The sequence below is a fragment of the Engraulis encrasicolus genome, chromosome 10 (genome assembly GCF_034702125.1).
Source record: "Engraulis encrasicolus isolate BLACKSEA-1 chromosome 10, IST_EnEncr_1.0, whole genome shotgun sequence".
Lineage (NCBI taxonomy): Eukaryota > Metazoa > Chordata > Actinopteri > Clupeiformes > Engraulidae > Engraulis > Engraulis encrasicolus.
Genome location: NC_085866.1, coordinates 48,243,976 through 48,269,142, shown reverse-complemented (window position 1 = coordinate 48,269,142; position 25,167 = coordinate 48,243,976). Strand labels below are relative to the sequence as shown.

Genomic DNA, 25,167 nt, shown 5'->3' with positions numbered 1-25,167 from the left:
ACAATCAATCGCATATTTAGTTGGCCTTGACAATCATGGAGAACCGGACCAACGGCTGAAGCAATGGTCTTGTGGGCACTGTGGGACAAAAACAGTCACATGATCCCCATGTTCAACCGCTGAGCTGGTTTGAAATGTTCTGCTCCAGCTCACCTTTTGATTCACCGAAACCTGCGAAGTTCTGAAACATTTTGGAACGATTTGTGCATCTTAAACATGGGTTTGTACTAGTATGTTCAGAGTTGCATTTTAAATCACTAGAATAGGCACCCAGTGGTCTACGGAGTTGTTGTTTTTTAAGTCAATGATCACAATCAATTGCATGTATATTCCATCTATTACATCATGCGTTTGAAACAATACACTAATCACAGGATTCTTTCCATATCCGTTATCTTCCATTGAGATCACACTGAGAGATAGAGTAAACCATTAGAGTTGTAATGGAATATGGTAAGTTGAACAGAACAAACAAAACAATTTGTTTTAAACTGTGTGTTTACAGCGAGGTAAAAAAAAGATTAAATAACCAAGTAACAAATTGTTCATAGTATGACTAGACAGCGCCACATCAATCATCAAGCTTTCTTTATTCAGGGCAAAACTGACTGAGCATGAAACTCTTGTAGAAATTACATTGTACAAGTGAACAAATCATGCAAGTGATCTAGAAATGAAATACAAATGAAATACAAATAAGCATAAATAAAGTACAAGCAAAAAGCCAAGTAATTGTGTGCCAGAAGGAAGTGACTATTATGGCTTTGTGCCAACCGCTGCTGCCACAGATATCTCATGTTAACGCAATAACTTTGGAACGAGGGGTACGTTTGTACTGAATATTGTGTAGTAAAACTCTATAATAGGTACAGGAACTCATTGCATTTTGGAGGCCTCAAATGGGCAAGATGGCTTTAGCTTTATCTGCCCTACTTAAGTTAGATTTATGCTTCGGACGCATAGAATCTGCGTCCGTCCGTTTTCTGTCTATGCGAGTCCACGCCCCCCTCTCAGAGGCTCTGCGCCCGTCGTCGAGCGCCTCGAAAAAATTCTAACTATCCGTCGGACGGACGCGGAGTACGCAGACAAAAAGGCGCTATGATTGGTCGTCTCGCTACTTCCTTGTTCTGTTCTTGTGGCAGCGCAATGCCAGTAGTTTGCAAGAGCAGAGCTGTATTCTGTTAAAAACTTTATTAATGCCTTGTGTGTAAATGTGTGTAAACGAAGCTACAAGCTAAGTAACAAACAATGCATCAGTTGAACGCTCGTGGCACAATGCCTGCGGTTTTACTACCGTTCCTCCACCGAATGTAAACACACATCGGCAGAATCAACTGTCTTTACATGCTTGCATTTTCTGCTCCTGAAAACAGACTGGGTATGTCAAATAATGATACCAGTGCATTGCTTTTGCAATTTGTGTGAAAATACCTAGCTAACCGGGATAGAAAGCAACATTGCTTAATAATGACCGCAGTGCTTACAATGTAGTGAAAGTAGCCTAATCGCGCAATTTCAAATGTGGCTCGCGACGAGACCTCGGACCTCGCAGAACTCGCAGATGCATGAATACAATGTTGGTTCGTGGCCACTCCCACGCGAGTTTTGACGAGCGCAGTTGCAGAAGTCTAATCTGACCTTAACAGAAGGTTTGATGGCATTTCTGGGTCAACTGCATAAAGGCCTAGTTATAAATAATAATATTGGCTAAAAATAATACCGGGAATAGAGATATCGCTTTGGTGCAGAGTTGTTAGTAGCTAAATGAGGAGTTCCTTTCACCAATCCACCAATCAGACGGGCCCTTGGAGTGACATCCATCTACCCGGCATGGCACGCGCCACATTCTTACCTAAAGCCCAACATTCCACAGGGACATCCCGCAAACATGATCCCCTTCAGTGTGTGTGTGTGTGTGTGTGTGTGTGTGTGTGTGTGTGTGTGTGTGTGTGTGTGTGTGTGATTGCATGAGTGTGTAATATGTATGTGAGAGAGTATGTACTGTGTGTGTGTGTGTGTGTGTGTGTGTGTGTGTGTGTGTGTGTGTGTGTGTGTGTGTGTGTGTGTGTGTGTGTGTGTGTGTGTGTGTGTGTGTGTGTGTGTGTGTGTGTGTGTGTGTGTTGGGGTGGGGGGGGGGGGGTTGTGTGTGTGTGTGTGTGTGTGTGTGTGGGGGGGGGGGGGGGGTTCATATGCTGGGGTAACCCTAAAATCCCCCTATCCCCCTGTCATCCCCAGACCTTGAACTTGATCTCGAGGTGTTTTGGAATAACAAACAGACATACAGTAGGCAGGCAACCAGATTCCCAAATGTGCTGGGGATTCTTGGGGTATATACAACACTCACTCTGTCAGTCCGTCTGTCTGTCTCCTGCTCTGTTTCCATTCATTTCTCTCTCTCTCTCTCTCTCTCTCTCTCTCTCTCTCTCTCTCTCTCTCTCTCTCTCTCTCTCCCTCCCCCTTCCTCCCTACCTACCTCCCTCTGACTCTGCAGAAATACACAGATTACCTGCATAATATTATGGTTTAATGTGGTTTAAACCAGTTTTTCAAATTTATACATATTTGTACTAGGGGTGTGCGAAAGAATCATCATGACAATGCATCGCTATACTTATTTTCACGATATACTACATTGATTCATGACAATATATCGCGATACTTATTCTCACAATATATTGCACCGATCCATGACAATCGATTATTTAATAATGATAAAAGTGCATTTTTGTTCAGTAGTGAATAGGTAATATTTCTGTTGTAATGGAAGCTGTCTCCCAGATGCTAAAATGCTTAAATAAAATACATTGACTTATGAATGCTACACAGCAACTGACAAATAAGCTGTATTTTTACACATTTACTGAAGTAAGTATCTCAATGCATCGCAATAGTACATGAATCGCAATGCATTGTGATAGAATTGCATTGTGGCATGTGTATCATGATGTACGTTGAATTGTGAACCCTTTGCCAATACCCACCCCTAATTTGTACTGTGTGTACTGATCTAGCATACTCTAAAAAAAGTTAATTAAAAAGCATTCACCACTCTTTGGTGTTACATAAGTGTTACATAATGTTGAATGAATGTTAAGAAACAGGAATATATTATGTTTTAAATTAAACATAGTTGGTGTATTAGGAATATATCATCAATACAGAGCAACACTTTGACTATCATGCCTACAGTATATGAACCGCATGCTTCACTCCAAACAGGATCATCTTTAGGAGCATTATGGCAAACACAAGTTCACAAATGGGAGGTCTTTGCATGCCTATCGACATACCCGCTGGCTATTAAAAGACTTTGCATTCCCAGATGAATCTATATTTGGACAAATACATGCAACATAAAAAATAAACCTCCCTTGCGTGTCTTAACTCCAGGGCTCCATACATACAGTGCGCTGGCAACCTTTTGCCGCTATACTGTTTCTGTGAGTAGGAGTATAGGAGCCAGGGATGGATTATGACTCCATGGGCCCCTGGGCCTGACAACAAGAAAGGGCCCCCCCACCCCCACCCCACTCCCACCCCTTCATGGCCATTGCTAGTTTCCAAAAAGATTTGGTGGTTTAGCGAAGATGTTGGTGGCACTTTGTTTTTGGGGGGGATCATAGGTTTGTCCTCCAAGAACATTTGAAAGTACAATTGTGAAATTAGGGGGACGTTTTTAATGCAATTCGAGAGTGTAAATATAGTCTGATTGACCTAAATATAGACCGGCATCGCTGTGAACCCCCACACTCCCCTGGCCCCCTGCATCCCTGGCCCGGTCTGCGAATCGGCCCTGACAGGCACTATCTGATAAGAGCCTCCATCAGACTGCGCTGTACACAATAGGCTAATTTTACGGGTTGGTAAGGGAGTTTGGTCTACACTATACTGTATATAGTTGCACAAGTGGGAACCACATTAAAAACCTCTCGGCTGTAAAATGATACCAAACATAACAATGTAAAATATAACATTATGTTCAACATAGATTTTCATCTATGTCAGTTTGTTCTGCCTGATTTGTACACATTATTTTCTCAACCTTAGTTTGCATCATGTGTGATAACTCAAAACAGCTACTCTTGTCAGATGGCCAGCATACAGTATCATTGACAAGATGAGTTTCCAGGCTTTCGGAAAACGTATGGTAGCCTTTGCCACTTCTTCGTTTACATATTTTAAAGCCCTGGCTATTAGCTGATAAAAGCCTCCATCACACGCCGCCGCTCACGATAGCCTAATTTTCCGGGTTAATAACGGCGTTTGGACTGCACTATATATAGTCGCACAAGTGGAAACCACATTAAAGCCCTTTCGGCTGTCCCCTAGCTGTTTTCCCAGCGGAACGTGTTGCTCTTTTCTGTCTCTCTCTCTCCTCATACGTGCCCTGGATAGGAAGACTGATTTAGAAAATGCTTTAAAAGAGTAGCGTTCCATCACTGTTCTACTCGTATGTTGCACAGGCATGGGGACGTGTGTTTATGCACGTGTTTGTGATGCATGGCAAGAAAATCAACAGTTGGTTTGTGTCGGTTACATGTGCTCTTACAATGTTTGTTTGTGTGCTGTGGAGTTTGTCTGTTTATGTTTTGTTTTGGGTTTTTTTGGGGGGGGGGAGGGGATTGTAATGAAAGGAGTTTCAGCGCTACAAGCATTTCCCATACATCATTAGCAATACTAATGCAGTGGTTCTTACCTGGAATAGTCTTGGCACCCATAATTTTCCATAGTCATTACGTTGTGACAATTTTTTTTTTTCTCGCCGTCGGAATCTTCAAAAAAGTATCATACAAATATCCATGCGTTTAATAATACACTTCAACATTTGCATTGCGTGCTGACATACAACATGTCTATCAACTAGTTACTCAACTAAGAGGAAGTTAACCATGTTTCACTCTCTCTTCCACATCACAGTGATTAAAAAAAACACTAAAGCCCTAACAAGAACCCACCACAAATTTGATCCAACCAGCGCAAAGGTAGCCAAACATAAAACAAGTGGTTATTCAAATAAGTGTCCAACTGTGTTGGAAGGTAATTGTGTTTCCACAGATTCACAAGTTGATAAACACTGCATTAATGTATAAAGCACATGCATTTACACCAGCTACTGATTTGTGTGAGAAAGGCGTCCTGTCTCTCTCGTGATAAATGAGACTAGATGTAGTTGTCTACAGCTTTTTTCAAATCTGGGAAAGAATATTACTACCCACCATCCAGAACCCAGAAGGCCTGCAACGAATAAACAGGCTACCAGAAAGCAATAATGTGTAGAGGGATGTACATGTGGTCGGCTTAATCCACAGGCTAGATATGGCTGCAGCCTAGGGGCACCCACCTGCCAGGGGCCCATCATTGGCCAGAAATTGCTGAATTGTGAGAAGATGTACAGTATATCACGAAAGTGAATACACCCCTCACAGTTTTGCAGATTTTTGAGTATATCTTTTCATAGGAAAGCATGACAGAAATGTAACTTTGACACAATGATTAGTGACCTTTTAACAACATATTTAACCGCTTAAATTTCTTGTTCACTCAGAAAAAAACTAAATACAGCCATTAATGTTTGAACATGTACTCACAAAAGTGAGTACACCCCATATTAAAATCCGGTAGAGAAGGGGCCATGCTTGGCTTATGAGAGGATGCACCTTTTTTGTAAAACTCACTTGTTTACCACCACACATGCTTGACACCATCTAAAGCAAATTTGTTTATCTTGGTCTTTTCAGATCACACAACATGGTTCCAGTGATCCATATCCGGTTCATCTCTCTTGAGACCAAGATAAACAAATTTGCTTTAGATGGTGTCAAGCATGTGTGGTGGTAAACAAGTGAGTTGTACAAAAAAGGTGTATCCTCTCATAAGCCAAGCATGGTAGTGGGACTGACATGGTTTGGGGATGCATGAATGCTGTCAACATTGGCAATCTGAAATACACCTAAAAGAAACATACATGTCAACATGCACTGTGACTACTGAAGCAGATCATGATATTCTCCATAGGATTGCATTCAAATCTCACACCAATCTATTTAAGCCAGATGCAGACTCAAAATGTAAAAGTTCAATGCAAAGAAAGGTTGAAACGCACACTGATGACCTCCCTTGTCATCCCTTTTCATTTCGTTTCATTTCGAGACGATTTGAGCCAACATAGCCCCTTCTCTACCGGATTTTAATCTGGGGTGTACTCACTTTGTGAGTACATGTTCAAACATTAATGGCTGTATTTTGTTTTTTTCTGAGTAAACAAGAAATTTAAGCGGTTAAATATGTTGTTAAAAGGTCACTAATCATTGTGTCAAAGTTACATTTCTGTAATGCTTTCCTATGAAAAGATATACTCAAACATCTGCAAAACTGTGAGGGGTGTATTCACTTTCGTGATATACTGTAATATTGAAAATGTAATCTGTCGTTTTGATTACAGTTTGTGGACATGTTATCCTGAATTCCTAGTTTGTAATTATGACAATGTAATGTAAATGTTAATGTAAATTTGTCGCGAACTTCGCCTTCCAGGGGGCCAACAGTAACCTGTAGCCCAGGGGCCCAAGGGCATCTGAATCCGGCCCTGGATGTACCAACGGCGGCTCCTCCATAGGGGCGATTTGTGCGACGCACTACCAAACACAGGTTTTTTTTTATTTTTTTAATCTAACATTAGTTGCTAGGGCGAGTGATTGATCTGCTGTTGTCAAACTGGTAGTTCTATGCCATTGTTCAATCAGATTAAGGTCGCGTCTGGTATGCCACGCCCATTTGGGGCGATTTCTGTCAGGTTCAAATTTGCACCAGAGCTCTCCCATTGACATTAATGGTACGTCAGTTTTTTTTATAAATCAGGCTCCCAATACATTTTCTATGAGGGTTTATGTGCTCGCACAAACGACGTGCTGTCGTCATCTGTCTGTTGCGCGGGAGGGGACCATGAACATTCTACGAAAAATATGGCGAGTGTCAAGTGCAATACGGTAGTTTCTCTCAAAGAAGTGCCCTTTAATCGACGTACGAATGCGGAGAAGGAAGCGATTAAACAGCTAGGACCCCCAAGACCTGACTTAACAATCAAGCAAGTGTCAACGAAAGGGGAGAAAGCCTACACGCGGTCTTTCAAAAAGGACTGGTACCCCAGGAAAGCCTGGCTAGCCGGCTGTGATGTAGCCAGTAGCGTGCCGTGAGCCAAAATTTCAGTGGGGCGATGGGCTACTTCCGTATGACCACACCCACATTTTTTTAAGTTTTCAAGTATTTTTAGATACATTGAAACATGTTAACTAAACTAATTATGAATACGGATAAAGAGGCTATCCAAAGTTACTGTGCGCGCTTCGAAAGGGTCAGCAGCACGTCATATGTCGGGTTAAGCAGCCTATGTGCGCACAATGGAACAAACAAATGCGTCGCAAATAGGCTAAATGAATGAACAGTAGAAATAAAAAGTAGGCCTATACAGAACGAAAGCCAAACAGAAAACCGGCAACTTTGTTTTTTTGTTTTTTTTTAACATATCACGGCAACATTAAACAAACATTGCTTGTTAGAAGATGTCGTCAGCCTAATAGGCTACCTAAAGCAATCAGATAGGCCTAGGCTATTCATTTATACAGGAACTTGGCCCGACGGTCTTTCATGTGCGCAAATTTCTCAATAACAACTCTGTTGAAATCAGGTATGTCTCGTGTCAGTCGCTTTTCGATGGATAGCATTGCTAATGCGTTCAGTCTGTCCTGGGACATAGTATTTCTGAGGAATGTCTTAATTCGTTTAAGCGTTGAAAAGCATCGTTCAGACTCAGCTGTAGTCATGGGCGTAGTGATTAGAATGCGAAGCAACTTCAAAGTTTCAGAAAACACATCCGCCAAGTTGTTATTTATAAAAAGCTGAAACAATGCCATTGCGCTGTTGGACGCTCTAAAGTCAGGGTTCTCATAAATGAGAGAAAGCTCTGTTTTCAGAAGTGTTTTGCTCAACATTGGATAAGCATCAACTGCCTTTCCGAGGACGACTGCGGGGAAATCATCTGCGTATTCAGGGAAACGCTCACTGTCGAACAGTACAGCCGCAGCCAAGTGCCCAGTAAATGTGAACCTATCCTTTGCATTGGCAATCACCGTGTCACACACTTCATATCCAATTCTCGTAAAGTCCCGAGCGCCACCACGTTGCGCCGTGTCAGCAATGTAATTGGCACAAATAGAAGGCACTGAATCACGCACTTTTGAAATTGAACAGACAAAGTTTTCAATGATTCTTTGAGTATGCACCACATCAATGTTTCTCCTCTGAAGCTGTGCAAAGAGTACATCTACACGGGACAGTATGGCATGGAATAGCTCAAGGAAAAAAAGGAATTCCTTGTCACCCAGCATTCGACAGTAGCCCTTTGCCTCTCTGATTGAGATTGAATCGAATTCTGGAGATTGTTGAATAGTATTGAAGCATTCCAGCAAGAGATCCTTATTCTCATACACTGTACTAACCACGCGACTGTGGAAGTTCCAACGCGTCTGAGACGCGCGTGGCAACCTCTTTGCTACAACACTGTCCAAAGTGGCAGTTCTCTTTGGGGAACGTGAGAAAAAGGCAGAAAAGCCACCTATGTCAGAGAAGAAGACACGCACAGGGGTGATTGAGGAAACGGCCTGTTGCATAACCAAATTCAATTGGTGTGCGTAACAGTGGATGAAGTGGGCATTGGGATATGCGTCCTGGACCATCCTCCTCACTCCACCTTTCGCCCCTCGCATCACACTCGCTCCATCAAATGTTTGTGCTATCAGCCTGTCTCTGTCTACCTCATTCTCCGCTGAACACACCACACCCAACTGTTGCAGAAGAACTTTAGAGATTGCCTCTGCGGTCGTGCCTCCATCAATTTGTTTGAAACAAAAAAACCTCTCCTGCAATGTGTTGGCTACGTCTATGTAACGGAACACAACAACGAATTGGCAATGAGTTGAAACATCAGTCGTTTCATCGGCCTGCACTGCCAGGAATTCAGTTTTTTCAGGTCCTGTATAATGTGCCCCTGCATGACATCAAGCATACAATCGAGAAGCTCATTCTGGATGCGGTTAGACGTACCTTTAAACACCGTTGCCTTATCCAGATGCTCTCTCATGGCGGTGTCCAATGATGCAACGAAGTCCACTAAGCCCAGGAAGACACCAGGGTTATCTGAAGTGTCCGACTCATCATGCCCTCTGAGAGCCAGTTCGAAAGCTCCACAAAATTTGATGCAGTCAATGAGCTTTGACAGAATTTGTCGGTTGTTGTCGACCTCCCTGTTGTGATTCCGCACACTGACATGATAGCCCTCGTCCAGCTGCGTAGCAATGTTCACTTGACCTAGCATGGCTAGCTTCATTGCACAATGTAAATGTGCTTTACTTGCCTCATGTCTCTTAACACTTTCTGAGAAGTGTTTCATATCACTCACACCCGTGGTGGTCCATACATCCCCTTGTCCTGTGCACACACTTGCTCGAAAAAGTAGACATGGGAAACAAAAGACAGTGTTTCTCTTAGAGCAACCACATAGCCATTTCTTCCTGTCGTACCACGCTCGGGAGAAAGTTCTGGTGTACGTTTTCCCCTTATCCTTCGTTTGTTGGGCAATTTTAATGTCCGGTCTTTCAGGTCCAATTTTTTTTATGGCTAGCTTTTCCTCCAGTTTTAATCTCTCAAAGGGGTTTGTAATAAGCATCTCGACACTGTTCATTGCAGGTTCAACGTCACTCGCCATTTTCGCTTCTGATCTCAGCAACAGCAGTTGACTACTTGAAGCGAGAGCTACTGGCAGAATGATTCGAGTTCAACGCAGACTCAGTAGAACTATGACCGATTGGGCGGACAACCTAGCGCCCAAATGTGCTCTTATGAGCGCTGCTTGTAATTCCGAATGAGGCCTGCAGGGTTATGCAGAAAACATACGGAGGAATGCGGCATTGCCCGACATATTATATTAAATTCAATTTGAATCGCATTCGCCACCATCATCCAAAATGTGATGTCAACAGACCGAAAATAGTGGGAAAGCCTACATAAACTATAGATAGTGAATGTGACGATCATATTATTAAAAATAGACTTAGAACAATGATTTATTGAGGAACTATTTTTTGGGGCGCATGCTTTTGCAAGCTGGGCTCTGCCCGACCTGCCCATATGGACCGCACGCCACTGGATGTAGCTAATGCTCTTTTTTGCTTCGTGTGCCTTCTCTTCAACCCCGAAAACAACACGGCAGACGGGACAGCGTGGACAGTGAAGGGGGTAACTGATATGCAACATCTATCTGAGAAGGTGAAAAAGCACGAGAGGTCAAAAACCCACATGGACAGTTGTCTTAAGTTTTCAGCTTTAGGGAGAGTAAACATTGCTACACAGCTGACAAATGTTTTGCTTTGAAAGTTTCCCAATGTAATTTCCCTAGTTTTACAGCTTTAACTAGTTCAGTATTGCCATCTGGTGGACAAAGGCGATATTGCCTAAAATTGATATCTGGTACCTGAATTTATAGGCACTAACAAGTTAGGAAAATGGTCTTGCTACCTAGACAAATATGCCTCAGTCCTATGAAGTTTTATGGTGTTTATTGGCATAACGCAGGGGTCCCCAACCTTTCTGGGTCAGAGGGCTACCAAGGGCTACCCGAGGGCTACTGAGAGCTACCCGAGGGCTATTTTGTTCAAAATCCTCTACTGATGTTTTGACATAATTCCCAAATCACTCTAGGTTGAATGATAATTTGCTTATAAGATAAGGAAATATTCGTTATAGGCTATAAAGAAATAATTGCATATTTAAATTAAGAAAAAACATTAACTATGACTAAAATCTTGTAGTCGACACTGTTTACAAACATCCTTGAAGGGCACATCAGAAGCTCCTGGAGGGCTACCTGGCGCCCGCGGGCACCACGTTGGCGACACCTGGCATAACGGGTGGAAATTGCACCACCTGAAAAAAATGGCAGGAGCCGCCACTGGGATGTACACTATTGACTTGTGGTGGAAAAGTTCCTGATGTCTCTCTCGATTAAACGAGCCATGCAAATGTAAGGTAAATGTAGTTGTGTACGCCTTTCTTCAGATCTAGCAGAGATCATTACATACGCAACAGCACCCCCTCATCTGATCAATACCAGATGACAATAATGTACTCAATAGATTGATTTTGTTTCAAGTTTAAAGTCTTTTTGTAGATGTAGTTTTGTACAGCTTTCTTCAGCTCTGGTAGAGGCAACATTACATACTAACCACATAGTAAAAAACAGTGTTAATTCACCACTGAAAGAGTATGCTGTGAAAATGCAATCCAGAAGATGTTAAATTGACTCTACGAGTGTTGTAACAACACTGCATTTTTACTGCACACTACGCACCATCCATGCAGCTCCTCCGCATCTGATTAATGCCAGTCAGTTTGCCATGTGAGCAGAATCTAATCATGAGGGAAACAGATGCCCCTGCAAACAGCAAGCAGCATCAAAGTCCTTCCTGCTCAGCAATTAAAGGCTGCTCTAAATGGACCTCATTTGGCAACGTGTTTGTTCTCCGCTCTTGCTCTCTGTTTCTCTTTTTCCCTGTTTTTCTGTCCCTTTCTGTCTCTGTTTCTGTATCTCTGTCTCTCTCTTTCACTCTCTCGCACACATACCCGTGCACGTGCACGCACACACACACACACACACACACACACACACACACACACACACACACACACTTTGTCTGTCTCTGTCTTTCTCTGTCTCTACCTCTCTCTCTCTCTCTCTCTCTCTCTCTCTCTCTCTCTCTCTCTCTCTCTCTCTCTCTCTCTGCTTCTTACATCCTATCCTTAGATCGTAATGGTTGTGTGAGTGAAGTAGGAGAGATGGGCCAGCTAAGGTGCCTGAGGACATGCAGTCCTGGAACACTCGCAAGGACATACAGCAGTCACCAAGTCACACACACACACACACACACACGCACACACACACACACACACACACAGACACACACACACACACACACACACACACACACACACACACACACACACACACACACACAGATCACAGATGCAAGAAAACACACAACGGTAAAACAAACTGCCCTGTGTGTGTGTGTGTGTGTGTGTGTGTGTGTGTGTGTGTGTGTGTGTGTGTGTGTGTGTGTGTGTGTGTGTGTGTGTGTGTGTGTGTGTGTGTGTTGTAATGTATGTGTGTACAGGAGAAACCAGGTCGTGGCACCCTGGTGTCACACACACACACACACACACACACACACACACACACACACACACACACACACACACACACACACACACACACACACACACACACACACACACACACACAGACAGACATCTTAACAGAAAGGGTACACAAAGAATCTGATAAAGCATGACACCTCTGACAGTGAAGAAGAAGGGGAGAAAAAGAATGGCGAGTCTCTGGATTTGGTTAGGCTGCCTTTGAAAGGCACAGGTAATGAGATCATCTGAATGCAGCAATTCGGCGCAACAGAGTCCATCGCAGGGGTGGACTGGTAATCTGGGCATTTTTCTGGTGGGCCGACAGTCCACAGGGGCCAGTGCTGTTGTTTTTTTGTTTGTTTGTTTGTTCGTTTGTGTTTTTCTTAGATAGTAGCCCACAGTTTAGAGGAGGTGACCCATTGGCCAATCTTCAATGTATACAATATACTGTATATATAGTGCACTGACTCAAGCAGGGTACAGGACAAAAACAGATCGTATGGGGCCAGTTTAAACCCAAAAACAAATGCCTGGGTGTTTTTTAGGAACAGTCCTGTCCTGGTCCATGTGCACAGCTCAGGCTGTCATGCACCCCATCTGTTCCAAGCTAATTAGAGAGGGGAGGGGGAGGGGAGAGGGAGGGAGCAAGAGGCCACCAGGCTGCATTAGGTCAGGTCAGACGTCACATCATGCAGAGTGATGAGAAGAAAACGGCCAACTGTAAACAAAGAGATTTGGGTTTTAACCTGGTTGAATTGCGCAGGATTGCTGTCGTGTGGGATCTTATTGTAAGCAGAGCTCTTCTTTGTGTGTTTGTGTGTGTGTTTGTGTGCGTGTGAGCATGCGTGTGAGCATGCGTGTGTGCATGCGCATGTGTGTGTTTGGGATGCTTTGGGTTTTTTCACAACCTTCTAGAAATTACTTTAACATTCCACAGATCCCCAAGAAGATTGTGTATTTGTGGCATCATAGTGAGAAGAACTCACACAGTCCTCAAAGAAATTTCTCGGGGCACGGTGGCTCAATGTGTGTGTGTGTGTGTGTGTGTGTGTGTGTGTGTGTGTGTGTGTGTGTGTGTGTATGTGCGTGTGTGTATGGATGTGGGGTGTGTGTGTGGTGTGTGCGCGTGTGTGCGTGTGTGTGTGGATGTGTGTGTGGATGTGGAGTGTATGTGTGGTGTGTGCGTGTGTGTGTGTGTGTGTGTGTGTGTGTGTGTGTGTGTGTGTGTGTTTGAGATGCTTTGGGAACAGCATTGCTGTAATCATATTTTATCCCTACAGTTATTTCCCCCCACCATGGCTGGACTGCAACCAAAAAGGCCTGGGTGTATTTGTGAGGCCCCCTCTAATTTGTGGGACAATATCTAAGAAAGAAAAAAACAGCATTGGCCCCCTGGGGATTATCGGTCAACCGGGAAATGCCCCATGTGCCAATTGCCAGTCCAGGCCTATGCAGCAGCCTTGTCCTGGTTAACACCAGACCAGATCACAAGTGAGATATGGTCTGGAGACCGCCTACTGAATTACTTGTAGGGGAGGGGTGTGGTTTACGATTGCCAGCGATTTATTGGCCCTATACGTAGCCAAAGACTTTCTTAATTCTCCCATTAGAATGTCTCTGACATAGCCTATAGCCAATCGTGTCAGTTGTATTCAAACAAACTGCAAGCCTCTGTTTATCAAGTCATACGCGTCATCATCTTTCCAATCCTCCCCGCTCTTGGATTGGCTCCCTACCTCAGGCTAGCACTTTGGGACAAGCTTACCGCACGAATACACCGGCCGCGACATGAGCGGGGCGTGCGACGGAAGTAATTGACTGTATTGAGTTACGGGACAACAGCGATTCGGCCGATTAGAGGCGATTCGAGGGACAGTTTGTAGTTGAACTCCTGCCAATATTATGCAAATCAGCTATGACGCAGATTGGTGACAGCCACCACAACCAGTGGGAATGTTGGAAGGCTTGTATTCTGCTTTAAACTGACCTAATCTAGTCCATTCAATTGCTGCACAGAAGGGATTCTCTGTCACCTGAATCTGGTCCCGGCCGGTGTATTCACCTGGTTACAGTACATGCTGTCTTTCAGATCTGAAACGATTGTTCAAAGCAGCATGGCATTTCCCAGGCCTGTACACCACCATTACTGTATACACCCACAGATGCAATACGTTCCTAGAGCCACTGGTTGAGTTGGCCCAGAGGAACCAGGACACATTCTCACATACAGTATATCTTAGGATGTAACAGTTACCTATTGCCCCTTTTCCATATCTAAATCCCAGCGGTGACTACGCTTGTAATTGCATGAGAAGCTGTGATGATTAAGATAAGACTGTACGGTAAGAGCTTAATCTTGCTATTAAAAAAAGTCCTCTGAATACAGACTCAACACAATGACGCTTGATTATATATAGATTATTCAAATGGCATCTGCCACACGCACACACACACATACACAAACACATGCACGCACACACACACACACACACACACACACACACACACACACACACACACACACACACACACACACACACTCACATACACAAACACACACACTCTCTCACACATACAAACTCTCTCTCTCTCTCTCTCTCTCTCTCTCTCTCTCTCACTCTCTCTCTCTCTCTCTCACACACACACACACACACACACACACACACACACACACACACACACACACACACACACACACACACACACACACACACACACACACACACACACACACACACACACACACACACACAGAGGCACTATAACTATAAATAACATGAGGAGGGGGGTAACCACATTAGCTAGGCGCAGCTGGTCTTGGCAGACAGCAGTAGCGTATCTCAGAGCATCATCCCATCCCCAGCCCCAACACCAGGCTCGCATGGCTCTGCTGTCCTCTGTGAGCCTGAATTATTCAAATACACAGCTAGGACTCCAAACGTGGTGTTGGTGCCACTGTGGCAAGGTGGCAATCATTGAGGATGGCATGCCAGAATCACTTGAAAATCAGTTCACTTCTCCGCAAGTACGTTTTTTTTTCCCCACAACCTTCTAGAATTTACTTTAACATTCCACAGATCCCCAAGAAGGTTGTGTATTTGTGGCATCATAGTGAGAAGAACTCACACATAGTCCTCAAGAGATTTCTCGGGGCACGGTGGCTCAATGAGATAAGACGCTATGACATTATGCTGGCAACCCGGGTTCGATTCTCACTCAAGGTTCTTTGCTGATCCTTCCCTGTCTCTCTCCCCATCTCTTGTTCTCTCTCTCTCTCTCTCTCTCTCTCTCTCTCTCTCTCTCTCTCTCTCTCTCTCTCTCTCTCTCTCTCTCTCTCTCTCTCTCTCTCTCTCTCTCTCTCTCTCGCGCACACACACACACACACACACACACACACACACACTGTCTTATCTGAAATAAAGGCATAAAAGCCCAAAAATATCTGAAAAAAACAGCAACCAGGTGCCAGCTATACTACTATATTGTCATATGCCAAGTGACACTGCATAATTGTCATGTTCCTGAGAAAAAAATGCATGTTGTTAATGTAGGCTTATTTCAAGTAGGAGAACTAAATCCTCTGTCTATATGTTGTCTGTTTTATGTGTTGATATGTTGTCTAGAAAAGACATTTGTAATAGACACTGGACTCACCTTCTCTTATCATACTGTTCATGCATACAGATACATACAAAACAACTTTAATGTTGAATCTTAATTATTTTTTAATCAATTCAAATTTCCAATCATTCCATGTCTTTTCTGTTCTGATTTCTGTGAAATGCATACTTTTCACTCCACCCCACTCCCACATGTAAAAAAACAGTAATAAAGAAGGCTATAGATTGGTATTGTCCTTTGATGGTAGTTCTGTTAAAGTGGTAGTTCGCTATTTTAGACATTAAGCCCTGTTTGTGTGACTTCTGGGGTGAAGTAGAGATGTTCTCATCACAATTTTGACATTTGGTGCTAAACGGTGCATTTGGGTATTCAAGACTGCAGCCCCCCCACCTTTACATTGACTCCAATGAAGCACTCAAGCAATCGATCATAAAATGGCATTAAACTTTCGTTTGCAGAGACATGAAACTCACCGAGTGGTCAGAGGTGGGCAGCGATACGTTGGCTCGAAAATCACCGCGAAATACGCTTCCAGAGAAGATATATTCATTATTGTCCGTCTTCATTGATTGTATTGGTTTGACTAGTATTACTCCGCGCGACCGGAAATGGGGGTGCGTTTGTTTACGTTACTATCTATGGTTTGTATGCAAGCTGTAGTTTTTGTAGCCAGTCAAAGATAGCCGTTCTACCTCGCTCCTTGAGGTCTACATAAACAACACACTATCGCTACCTACTGACTGGATGTCTACGGCTATTCAACGGCGTCTGGGGGAAAATAGGTCCGCCAAATGCTAAACAACAGTTAGAAGGCATATTTCGCTGCAATTTTCGGGTCAATTTATCGCTGTCTACCACTGACCACACGGTGACTTCCATGTCTTCTCAAACAAAAGTTTAATGCCATTTTATAATCGATTGCTTGAGTGCTCTATTGGAGTCAATGTAAAGGTGGGGGGGCTGCAGTCTTGGATACCCAAATGCTCCGTTCAGCACCAAATGTCAAAATTGTGATGAGAACATCTCTACTTCACCCCAGAAGTCACACAAACAGGGCTTAATGTCTAAAATAGCGAACTACCACTTTAAGCATATGGGTCATTCTACGATTCTACATTCTACATTCTACGCTTTTAAGTCCATGGATTTTATTTGCCAATTCCACTAACTATTAACTGCATCCAATGATGTTTTGGACATTATCACACATTTATCTTTCATATAATACAGAAGTGTAGACATGGCATTATTTCCCTCAGCAAGAATGAATATTTAATACTGGTCTTGGGCGTTTTCATGCCGTCCTGCTTTCCAAATGTCAGATTCAGTCTTTATATTAGCATGTACAGAAACTTGTTTTGCCCAAGACAATTGCAAATGTTGATTCACAGTAATCATCACAATATGATAAAACTGACAGAAAGACCACTGTGCTTTCCATTATACATGAAATTTGGCATTTTGTGTGTGTCCACGAAAACTGTGTTAACCGTGTCACGGTCTGAAACCCCCTCCATAAATCAGTAATGGTTTGGTCTTGGGCCATACAAATAACATCACATGATGTCATAACCTCTTTGGCAGGATATGGGAAGACTTTTTGGTAAGTTTTGAGCTCCATCCTTCCATAATTTAATCCATTCTTTTTCATGTTCTCATAGCGGGAAAATTGCCTGTCAACTGTGTTATCAACATATTCATAAGAATCTGAATTAGAAACCACATGTAGAAAAACACAGATAAAGCATACAAATAGCCTACATGAATTGATTAAGCTGTTGTGGTGGAACTTCTGAGGTCCTCAGTTAGCACAACACCATAAAAATGGTTGAAATGTCAAGCCGTGTTACCGTCAATGGTGTTACGCATCAGCTATGACAGTTGAGGAGGAGTATGTTTTTGCCAATTTATCTCCATATTGACAGACAAACAAACAAAATAATTTGTGTTCTAGGGAGATGGGTTTGTCTGCTCTGTTTTTTTCTCCTAAAAAAGTGCCGACTTGTTCCCCTGCACTGTTGACCGTAACACAGTTGAGTAACACGGTTGACTGTTTTGAAAGTATTTTTGTGCTGTTGATCCCTTATGTGTTGGAAAAATCCTATGAACAGACACTAGGGATTATCTGGAGAGGGAAGTCTTGTGTAAGGAGGGTGACTAAATTCAAATCAGACGTTACAGGGATTTATAATGAAAAATGTATCAGTCTGTATCACAGTGAATCATAAAATCCTACTTATGAAGCTCGACAATCACATTTTCTATATCAGTTGCACAGATTAATGACAACATTATTGTTAAGGGACATAAGCACTTTCAAACGTATGTTGTTTCAACTCTGTAGTATTTTTATATATGTTTGAAATGACATAGTATTTGTCCATAACACTGTTGACAACATAATCAAGCAAATGTTCGTTTTCATTAGAGTATTTATCAAATGATTTAAGATTAAGCTTGGCAATTTGTTTGTTTGGAAACTTAAATATATACACTATGTAAACATCTAGGTCATTTATTTGAAAAAAAAAGATAATTGACATGTTGCTTTTGTCAAAAGCGCACTGGAAACGTAGAATGACCCATGTGCATTTAAGGAAAGGAAAGTATGGCATTTCCTGAATTTACTTAAATAATTGGCCATTAGGCACACTTTGCTGAACAAAATGTCAAATTTCTTTCAGCACTATGGACAGTTCCAATCCAACATCTTTCTTTCTTTCCCCTGTTTCTCAAAAACACGTGTGAACATGTTTATACATAGAATCACAGCCTACAGGCAAAATGCTTGACACAAAGTAGCAGGCTATTTTCACATTTCTTGCAATTGATTATCCGATCAAGTGACGTCAGTACCATGCGCAGTAGTTTTCCTTTTAGTAAAGACATGCAAATAGACACGTGCACAATTGCATTAACATTAAACATGTGCACGTGAGTTATCACTGTCACTATTGTTAGGTCCGTTGCTGATCATTCAGCATTTCCTGCATTGTTTGCTTTACGCACGTGTGTTTTCACTAGTGTAATTAAGTTCACAAGGCTACATATTTAAATTGCCATTTATTATGATAATTGGTTTGTTGGGTACATATAGAGTAAGGTTATGTTTGTCATATGAGTGAAAGGCCATTCTCTCTTTGTCTTTTGGAAATCAAGGTGAGCGCGCGTAAAAAAGGGTGTGATATTGTGATAAGGTTTTGGTGACGCGCGTCTGGGTCCTGTGTTTATGTCTTGTTACGCTCGGATTGGGCGAGGTATGGGGATGAGTACCGAGCATGTTTCGTTCCGTGGGCGGGAGTAATCGTGTTTATCCAGTGAGTGCGTCGTGGGCGGGAAGACTAGTCTAGATTGAGAAAGTACAGGAGGGAGCCTGTGGAGAGGAGAGCGGCTGTGGCTCTGGCTGTGCCTGGCTGACCGGAGCTCGTGGAGGAGGCGCAGCTCCCCTGCCCCTCCATCCAAACACCTGTATGGACGACCACCTCAGTCTCCTGCAATCGCCTCCGCCTTCCCTCACCAAGCTCCGGAGCGACAACCTCGTCAATCACGGATACACCGAGACCGAGACGGACACCATGACAATTGTTGCATGTGACAACATGTTGGAGGAGACGGCGGCACTGCCCGGGCACCACTCTTTAGAGCGTTACGAGCCCGACCACGAGTGTTGCGAGAGAGTGGTCATCAACATTTCGGGCTTGCGATTCGAGACGCAACTTAAGACCCTTGCTCAGTTTCCAGAGACCCTACTCGGGGACCCTAAGAAGCGCATGCGTTACTTTGACCCCTTAAGAAACGAGTACTTCTTTGACAGAAATCGACCCAGTTTCGATGCCATTTTATACTATTATCAATCAGGGGGGCGTATCCGGAGACCCGTTAACGTGCCCATAGACATTTTCTCAGAGGAGATACGATTTTATGAACTAGGGGAGGATGCCATGGAGAAATTCAGGGAGGACGAGGGCTTTATCAAAGAAGAAGAGCGTCCTTTGCCCACCAATGAATTTCAGAGACAGGTGTGGCTGCTATTTGAGTATCCCGAAAGCTCTGGTCCAGCGCGGGGGATTGCTATTGTTTCAGTTTTGGTAATTTTAATCTCCATTGTCATATTCTGCCTGGAAACGTTACCAGAATTTCGGGATGACAGGGACCCCACCACCGTGGCTCCACTTATTAACGGAACAGCTCCCTACCTCGGGAGCCCTTTCACTGACCCTTTCTTTGTAGTGGAGACACTATGCATTATTTGGTTCTCATTCGAACTGCTGGTCAGATTTTTTGCTTGCCCCAGCAAAGCCACGTTTTCCAAAAACATTATGAACATCATTGACATTGTGGCAATCATCCCTTACTTTATAACACTTGGCACAGAACTTGTGGAGAGACAAGGCAATGGTCAACAGGCAATGTCCTTGGCCATTCTTCGTGTCATACGGCTCGTGAGGGTGTTTCGCATCTTCAAACTGTCAAGACACTCAAAGGGACTCCAGATTTTAGGTCAAACACTAAAAGCCAGTATGAGAGAGCTTGGGCTGTTAATATTTTTCCTTTTTATCGGGGTGATCTTATTTTCGAGCGCTGTGTACTTTGCCGAGGCAGACGACCCGTCCTCTGGTTTCAACAGCATCCCTGATGCGTTCTGGTGGGCCGTGGTCACCATGACAACGGTGGGATACGGAGACATGCACCCAGTCACCATCGGGGGCAAAATTGTAGGCTCCCTGTGTGCAATCGCCGGCGTACTGACAATCGCCCTGCCAGTCCCCGTCATAGTTTCAAATTTCAACTATTTCTATCATAGAGAGACGGAGGGGGAAGAGCAGGCCCAGTACTTGCACGTCGCCAGCTGTCAACCCCTCTCCTCCTCGGAAGAACTCAAAAAGACGCGCAGCACCTCGTCCCTGAGTAAATCGGAGTACATGGTGATTGAGGAGGGCATCAACAGTGCGTTTAAGCAGCCCAACTTTCCCGCAGAGAACAACCAAAACTGCGTCAATATCAAAAAGATTTTCACCGACGTCTAAGCTCTTTACAGGGAACATCGCAAATAGTTTGGTGGTTGCCTCGGCTACTTTGTTTCAGTCATTATTGTAACGTGTTCGTAACAGTCTGTGGAGGAAGCGCGTCGTGGTTATATGTAGCCTTTTGCGTCACGAGTCTGTCGTTTACGAGCCATTTGTTGTTAGATTGTGCACAGCATTCACAGACAAATGCATTTCTAAATCATCTGTGTTCATTACTTCTACAGACAAGAAGGGTATTATGATTTACCAGTACTAAGGATGGAATAGTTTATATTAATGTCATTAACAACTGGTGGAAAATCAGTCAGTCATATGGTTTATAAATTAAATTAATGCTCAGTAAAAACTGTACTGTATATTATAGATGTGTATTCATGCATTGCAATCATACCTTACAGAATTCATTTCAATAGCAGGCAGTAGGCTAGAGCACAGCAGTATAAGATTTTATGAAGTACAAAGCACACTGTTATTCATAAGTATTAAGTAAAACTGATGACAGCATATATCAAGGGCAGCTTTTTTATTATGATATGATAGTAGCTGCTATACTAGGATATATATTGTGCTCGTGGATAACTCTGATTATTTCTATATACTGTCAGTTTTTTTATTTGCATTTAAGCAGAACGTGCTGTTTAAAACAGGTTAGTAGCAGAATCATTTTAGAACAGGTGCTTGAGGTCTCAGATGCCTAAGAGCAGAAGTGATGCCTGTTGACATCATCAGGGGTGAAAGACATGCAAAAAAAAAAAACAGGAGGGAGAAAAAAAAGCGATCCGCGAAGACGGTTTCACTGGATGCCTTTAATCATGCCTGAAGTGATGCAGTCTCCATAGTGACTGCGGTTTCCCAGGCAACGCTATTGTTGCCATGGCATCCTTTGCTCCGTTTCCACAGTAACGGTCCAGATGGTTTTGAAAGCATGACTTGAAAAAGCAGGAAACAGAAATGATATGGAAGATAAAACATCTGACGTCAGATCAATCAGGACTGACGACAACAGGACTGGATTGATTACTTGGATTACCGGGTCCTCAGTGGGAAACCAAATCGATTGGATGACTGTTTGGAAACAAAAATCAGTGCACTCTTGTCTGTTTGATGTGAAACCCCACCCTGTCCCTTTTTCTGGAATAACATGAATTGCAGACAACATTTGGCCTTTAGACAAAGTTTTTGATAATGATCATTTTTTAATAAAAAATGTGAACGCTGAAAAGGAGGGCCGCCATCCATAGACTTTTCTAAGCAAGCAAGTGTCTGGGCTATGACTGTGAATGGGTGTGGACCATGGATCTGAGCGTGTGCGCTACACGCTCCGTTCACCAGGGGATGCTCTTCACACATCTAACAGGAGAGGTGAGTGAGTCTGACGGCTCCTTCTGCAGCTGGTGTTTCAGTCTATAGTCTGCTCTCGTGACTCTCTCGTGCGTCATGACCCACCAAGATGTGTTTTGTTTTGATGATGAGAGCTCTGAGAGCATGTGTGTGCTGTCTCATTGATGCATGACAAGCAGGGTTGAAGCAACTCATCTTACCTCGCTCATTACATTCCAAGTTGGGATTAGAGTGAAACTCAAACTTTAAAACTGTTCAATTCTTTCAAGCTGAATTGAGTCAGGGCCGATTTTGAATTAAGTAGGATGGGTGTAGGATGAAGGAATTAAACATCTGTGATGCATAAATGATGTCTTAACTAGATTAAGTAGATGTTTTATTCCCATGTCTTCATACCAAACCTTTGATCTTAATATAGACTACTTTAACCCCTTTCTAAGAGACTATGTTACAACCGTATCAAAATAGTCATCATAGATAGTCATCAAAATTTAAATAACCAGGTTTTACTGCTCTCAGTACTGTTGTAACAATTGTTGTTATGATGTAGTACAAATGTTGTTATGATGTAGTTGAGTCTTTTTGGGCGCATCTGCACAAAGTCTACAAGGACAAAGGCCCAGAAAGACACAAGGGCACTCCATGGCTATGATTTCATTTCCTGCACAAATATTTCTTCTAAGTAAATAGGATCATATATAATTGGCCTTGTCTCAACCTGTATAAAATTTGGAATATTAAAAAAATTCTCTCCATGCAGATGGACCTGTCGACAGCCATATTCAGTTTACCTGAAAATTACATCATAAGAACATCATAAAACTAAGCCATTGCAGAGAGTCTTGAGAGGTTATTTGTGAAGGGTGAATGCAATAAGGTTTTACATCTAGCAAAATAGTGTATTAAATGACTTGTGTTCTTTATGTCTTCTGGAACCTGATGCAGCCTTCCAGAATGGCTTTTTTTATATATTAATTTTGGGTGGTACAGCAGATTCACTGAAGTATACTAGCACCTGTTTATCAGGGCCTTACTAGCAAAGCAGTAGCAGAGACTCACAAATGTGAGTTTGTGTGTGCATAGCCCACACTCGGGGATGCATATTGAAAGTTGAAGTGCTTCTTTCTGTGGTGTTTACTGTCTTGCCTCACCTTGGGCTGACATTGGCTTTATGGCCTGTATAAAGAAATGTGTAAAGTGCTGCCATCGTGTGTTGTCACTTATACAAGGGTGTGGGTCAGCAGGTAGGCCTGTTTAAATAGAGCAATATTCCAAATGGGAATTGAAGTCTGTCTGTCACTTTGCACTAGAATGACAAAGCACAAAGAATAGTATTTAAACTAAAGTGCATGAAATGGATAGGTTTTTAAATAACCCATGGCCTAAACATTGTTCAAGTTCTGGGAGATGTGCAATCATTTAGTAATAATGTCAAACAGATTGCACTTATTTACTGTAATAGTGGCTGCAGGCTGTAATTACAAATGTTGGAAAAAAGTGGACTGGTGGCCACAACTATTATAACATTATTACATTACACAATGCTTTATTATCCCAAGCGACTTACAGACATCACAGGCTATTGGTACAGTCCCTGGAGCAATGTGGGGTTAGGTGCCTTGCTCAAGGGCACTTCAGTCATGGATGGAGCTGTAGGGAGAAGCAAGGGTGGGATTCGAACCTGCAACCCTGTTATCCACAGTCCAACTCACTAACACCACGGCTGACTACAACTGTGTAACATACATGAGACTGCGAACACCAGCATTCAATCAGAAAGCCAAAGGGGTTAGGCAGTTTGTTTTTCAGAATGACAATGTTCATTATATGAAGAATAGATACTGTATGTATGTAATGCACTTTATACAATATATTGAAGTACAAACAGAGATGAGATGCCATAAGCTCTAATAAGAAGTATACGTTTAATCACACAAGTCCATGTAGGATTAATAGATTGCATGCATCATCCAAAAAAGGTGAAACTGCATGAGAGTAGACAAATGAAAAATTGCACTCTTTTTTTAAGGATTTCAAGTATTTTAAGGATTTCAGGTTCTTTTTTAAGTACTTTTACTTTTTTCATGACATCTAGAGCCTTCACCGTGCTTGTTCGTACTTGAGTTCCCGGGGGAAAAGACTGCATGATCAGCACCAGGGATTTTTGTGTGTGATGGTATGCTATGCGTCATGCCAGTGCAGATCCATGGTCTGATTTCATTTCTCAAGCTATCCTTTTGAGGTTATGGGACTTTATTTGTCACTACAGTGTACCGTTTTTGTTGTCATCATGTCACATGTGAAATGTGCGGCTGGCTTTACATGTACAATCCATACACGCCTTACATCACTTCTTTTCTCATCTCAGATATTTATGAAGACAGGGACTATGGCTCTGTGGATCATCACACAGCCTGTTTGTTCACTTAGTGCACACCGTGCTTCACACACACACACACACACACACACACACACACACACACACACACACACACACTCTCTCTCTCTCTCTCTCTCTCTCTCTCTCTCTCTCCTATCTCTCTCTCTCTCTTCTCTCTCGCTCTCTCTCTCTCTCTCTCTCTCTCTCTCTCTCTCTCTCTCTCTCTCTCACACACACACACACACACACACACTCTCTCTCTCTCTCTCACTCTCTCTCTCTCTCTCTCTCTCTCTCTCTCTCTCTCTCTCTCTCTCTCTCTCTCTCTCACACACACACACACACACACACACACACACACACACAAGCAGAAAAATCAGGGGCAGCAGCAGAGCTGTTATGCGTCCTTGTATCTCGCTCTAGAGAAACTGGGACATTGTATATTTCTTTCTTGGGGAGCATTAGCAGGTAGCTGAGCTCCATCATGTTCTTCATTGCCCTTCACCATGCATCTCTCTCGCTACTAAGCCCATACCACACCATCAGCAG

General features: G+C 42.9%; 1 protein-coding gene and 1 long non-coding RNA gene across 2 annotated transcripts in view; both read left to right on the top strand.

The window, feature by feature from the left end:
- The window catches only part of LOC134457234 (uncharacterized), a 135,063-nt gene that overhangs the window by 95,004 nt on the left and 14,892 nt on the right, over positions 1-25,167 (top strand). The window lies entirely within an intron of this gene.
- LOC134457227 (potassium voltage-gated channel subfamily A member 3-like) lies at positions 19,341-20,897 on the top strand. The gene has a single exon (XM_063209119.1). The coding sequence runs from the start codon at positions 19,341-19,343 to the stop codon at positions 20,895-20,897; it is 1,557 nt and encodes a 518-aa protein (XP_063065189.1).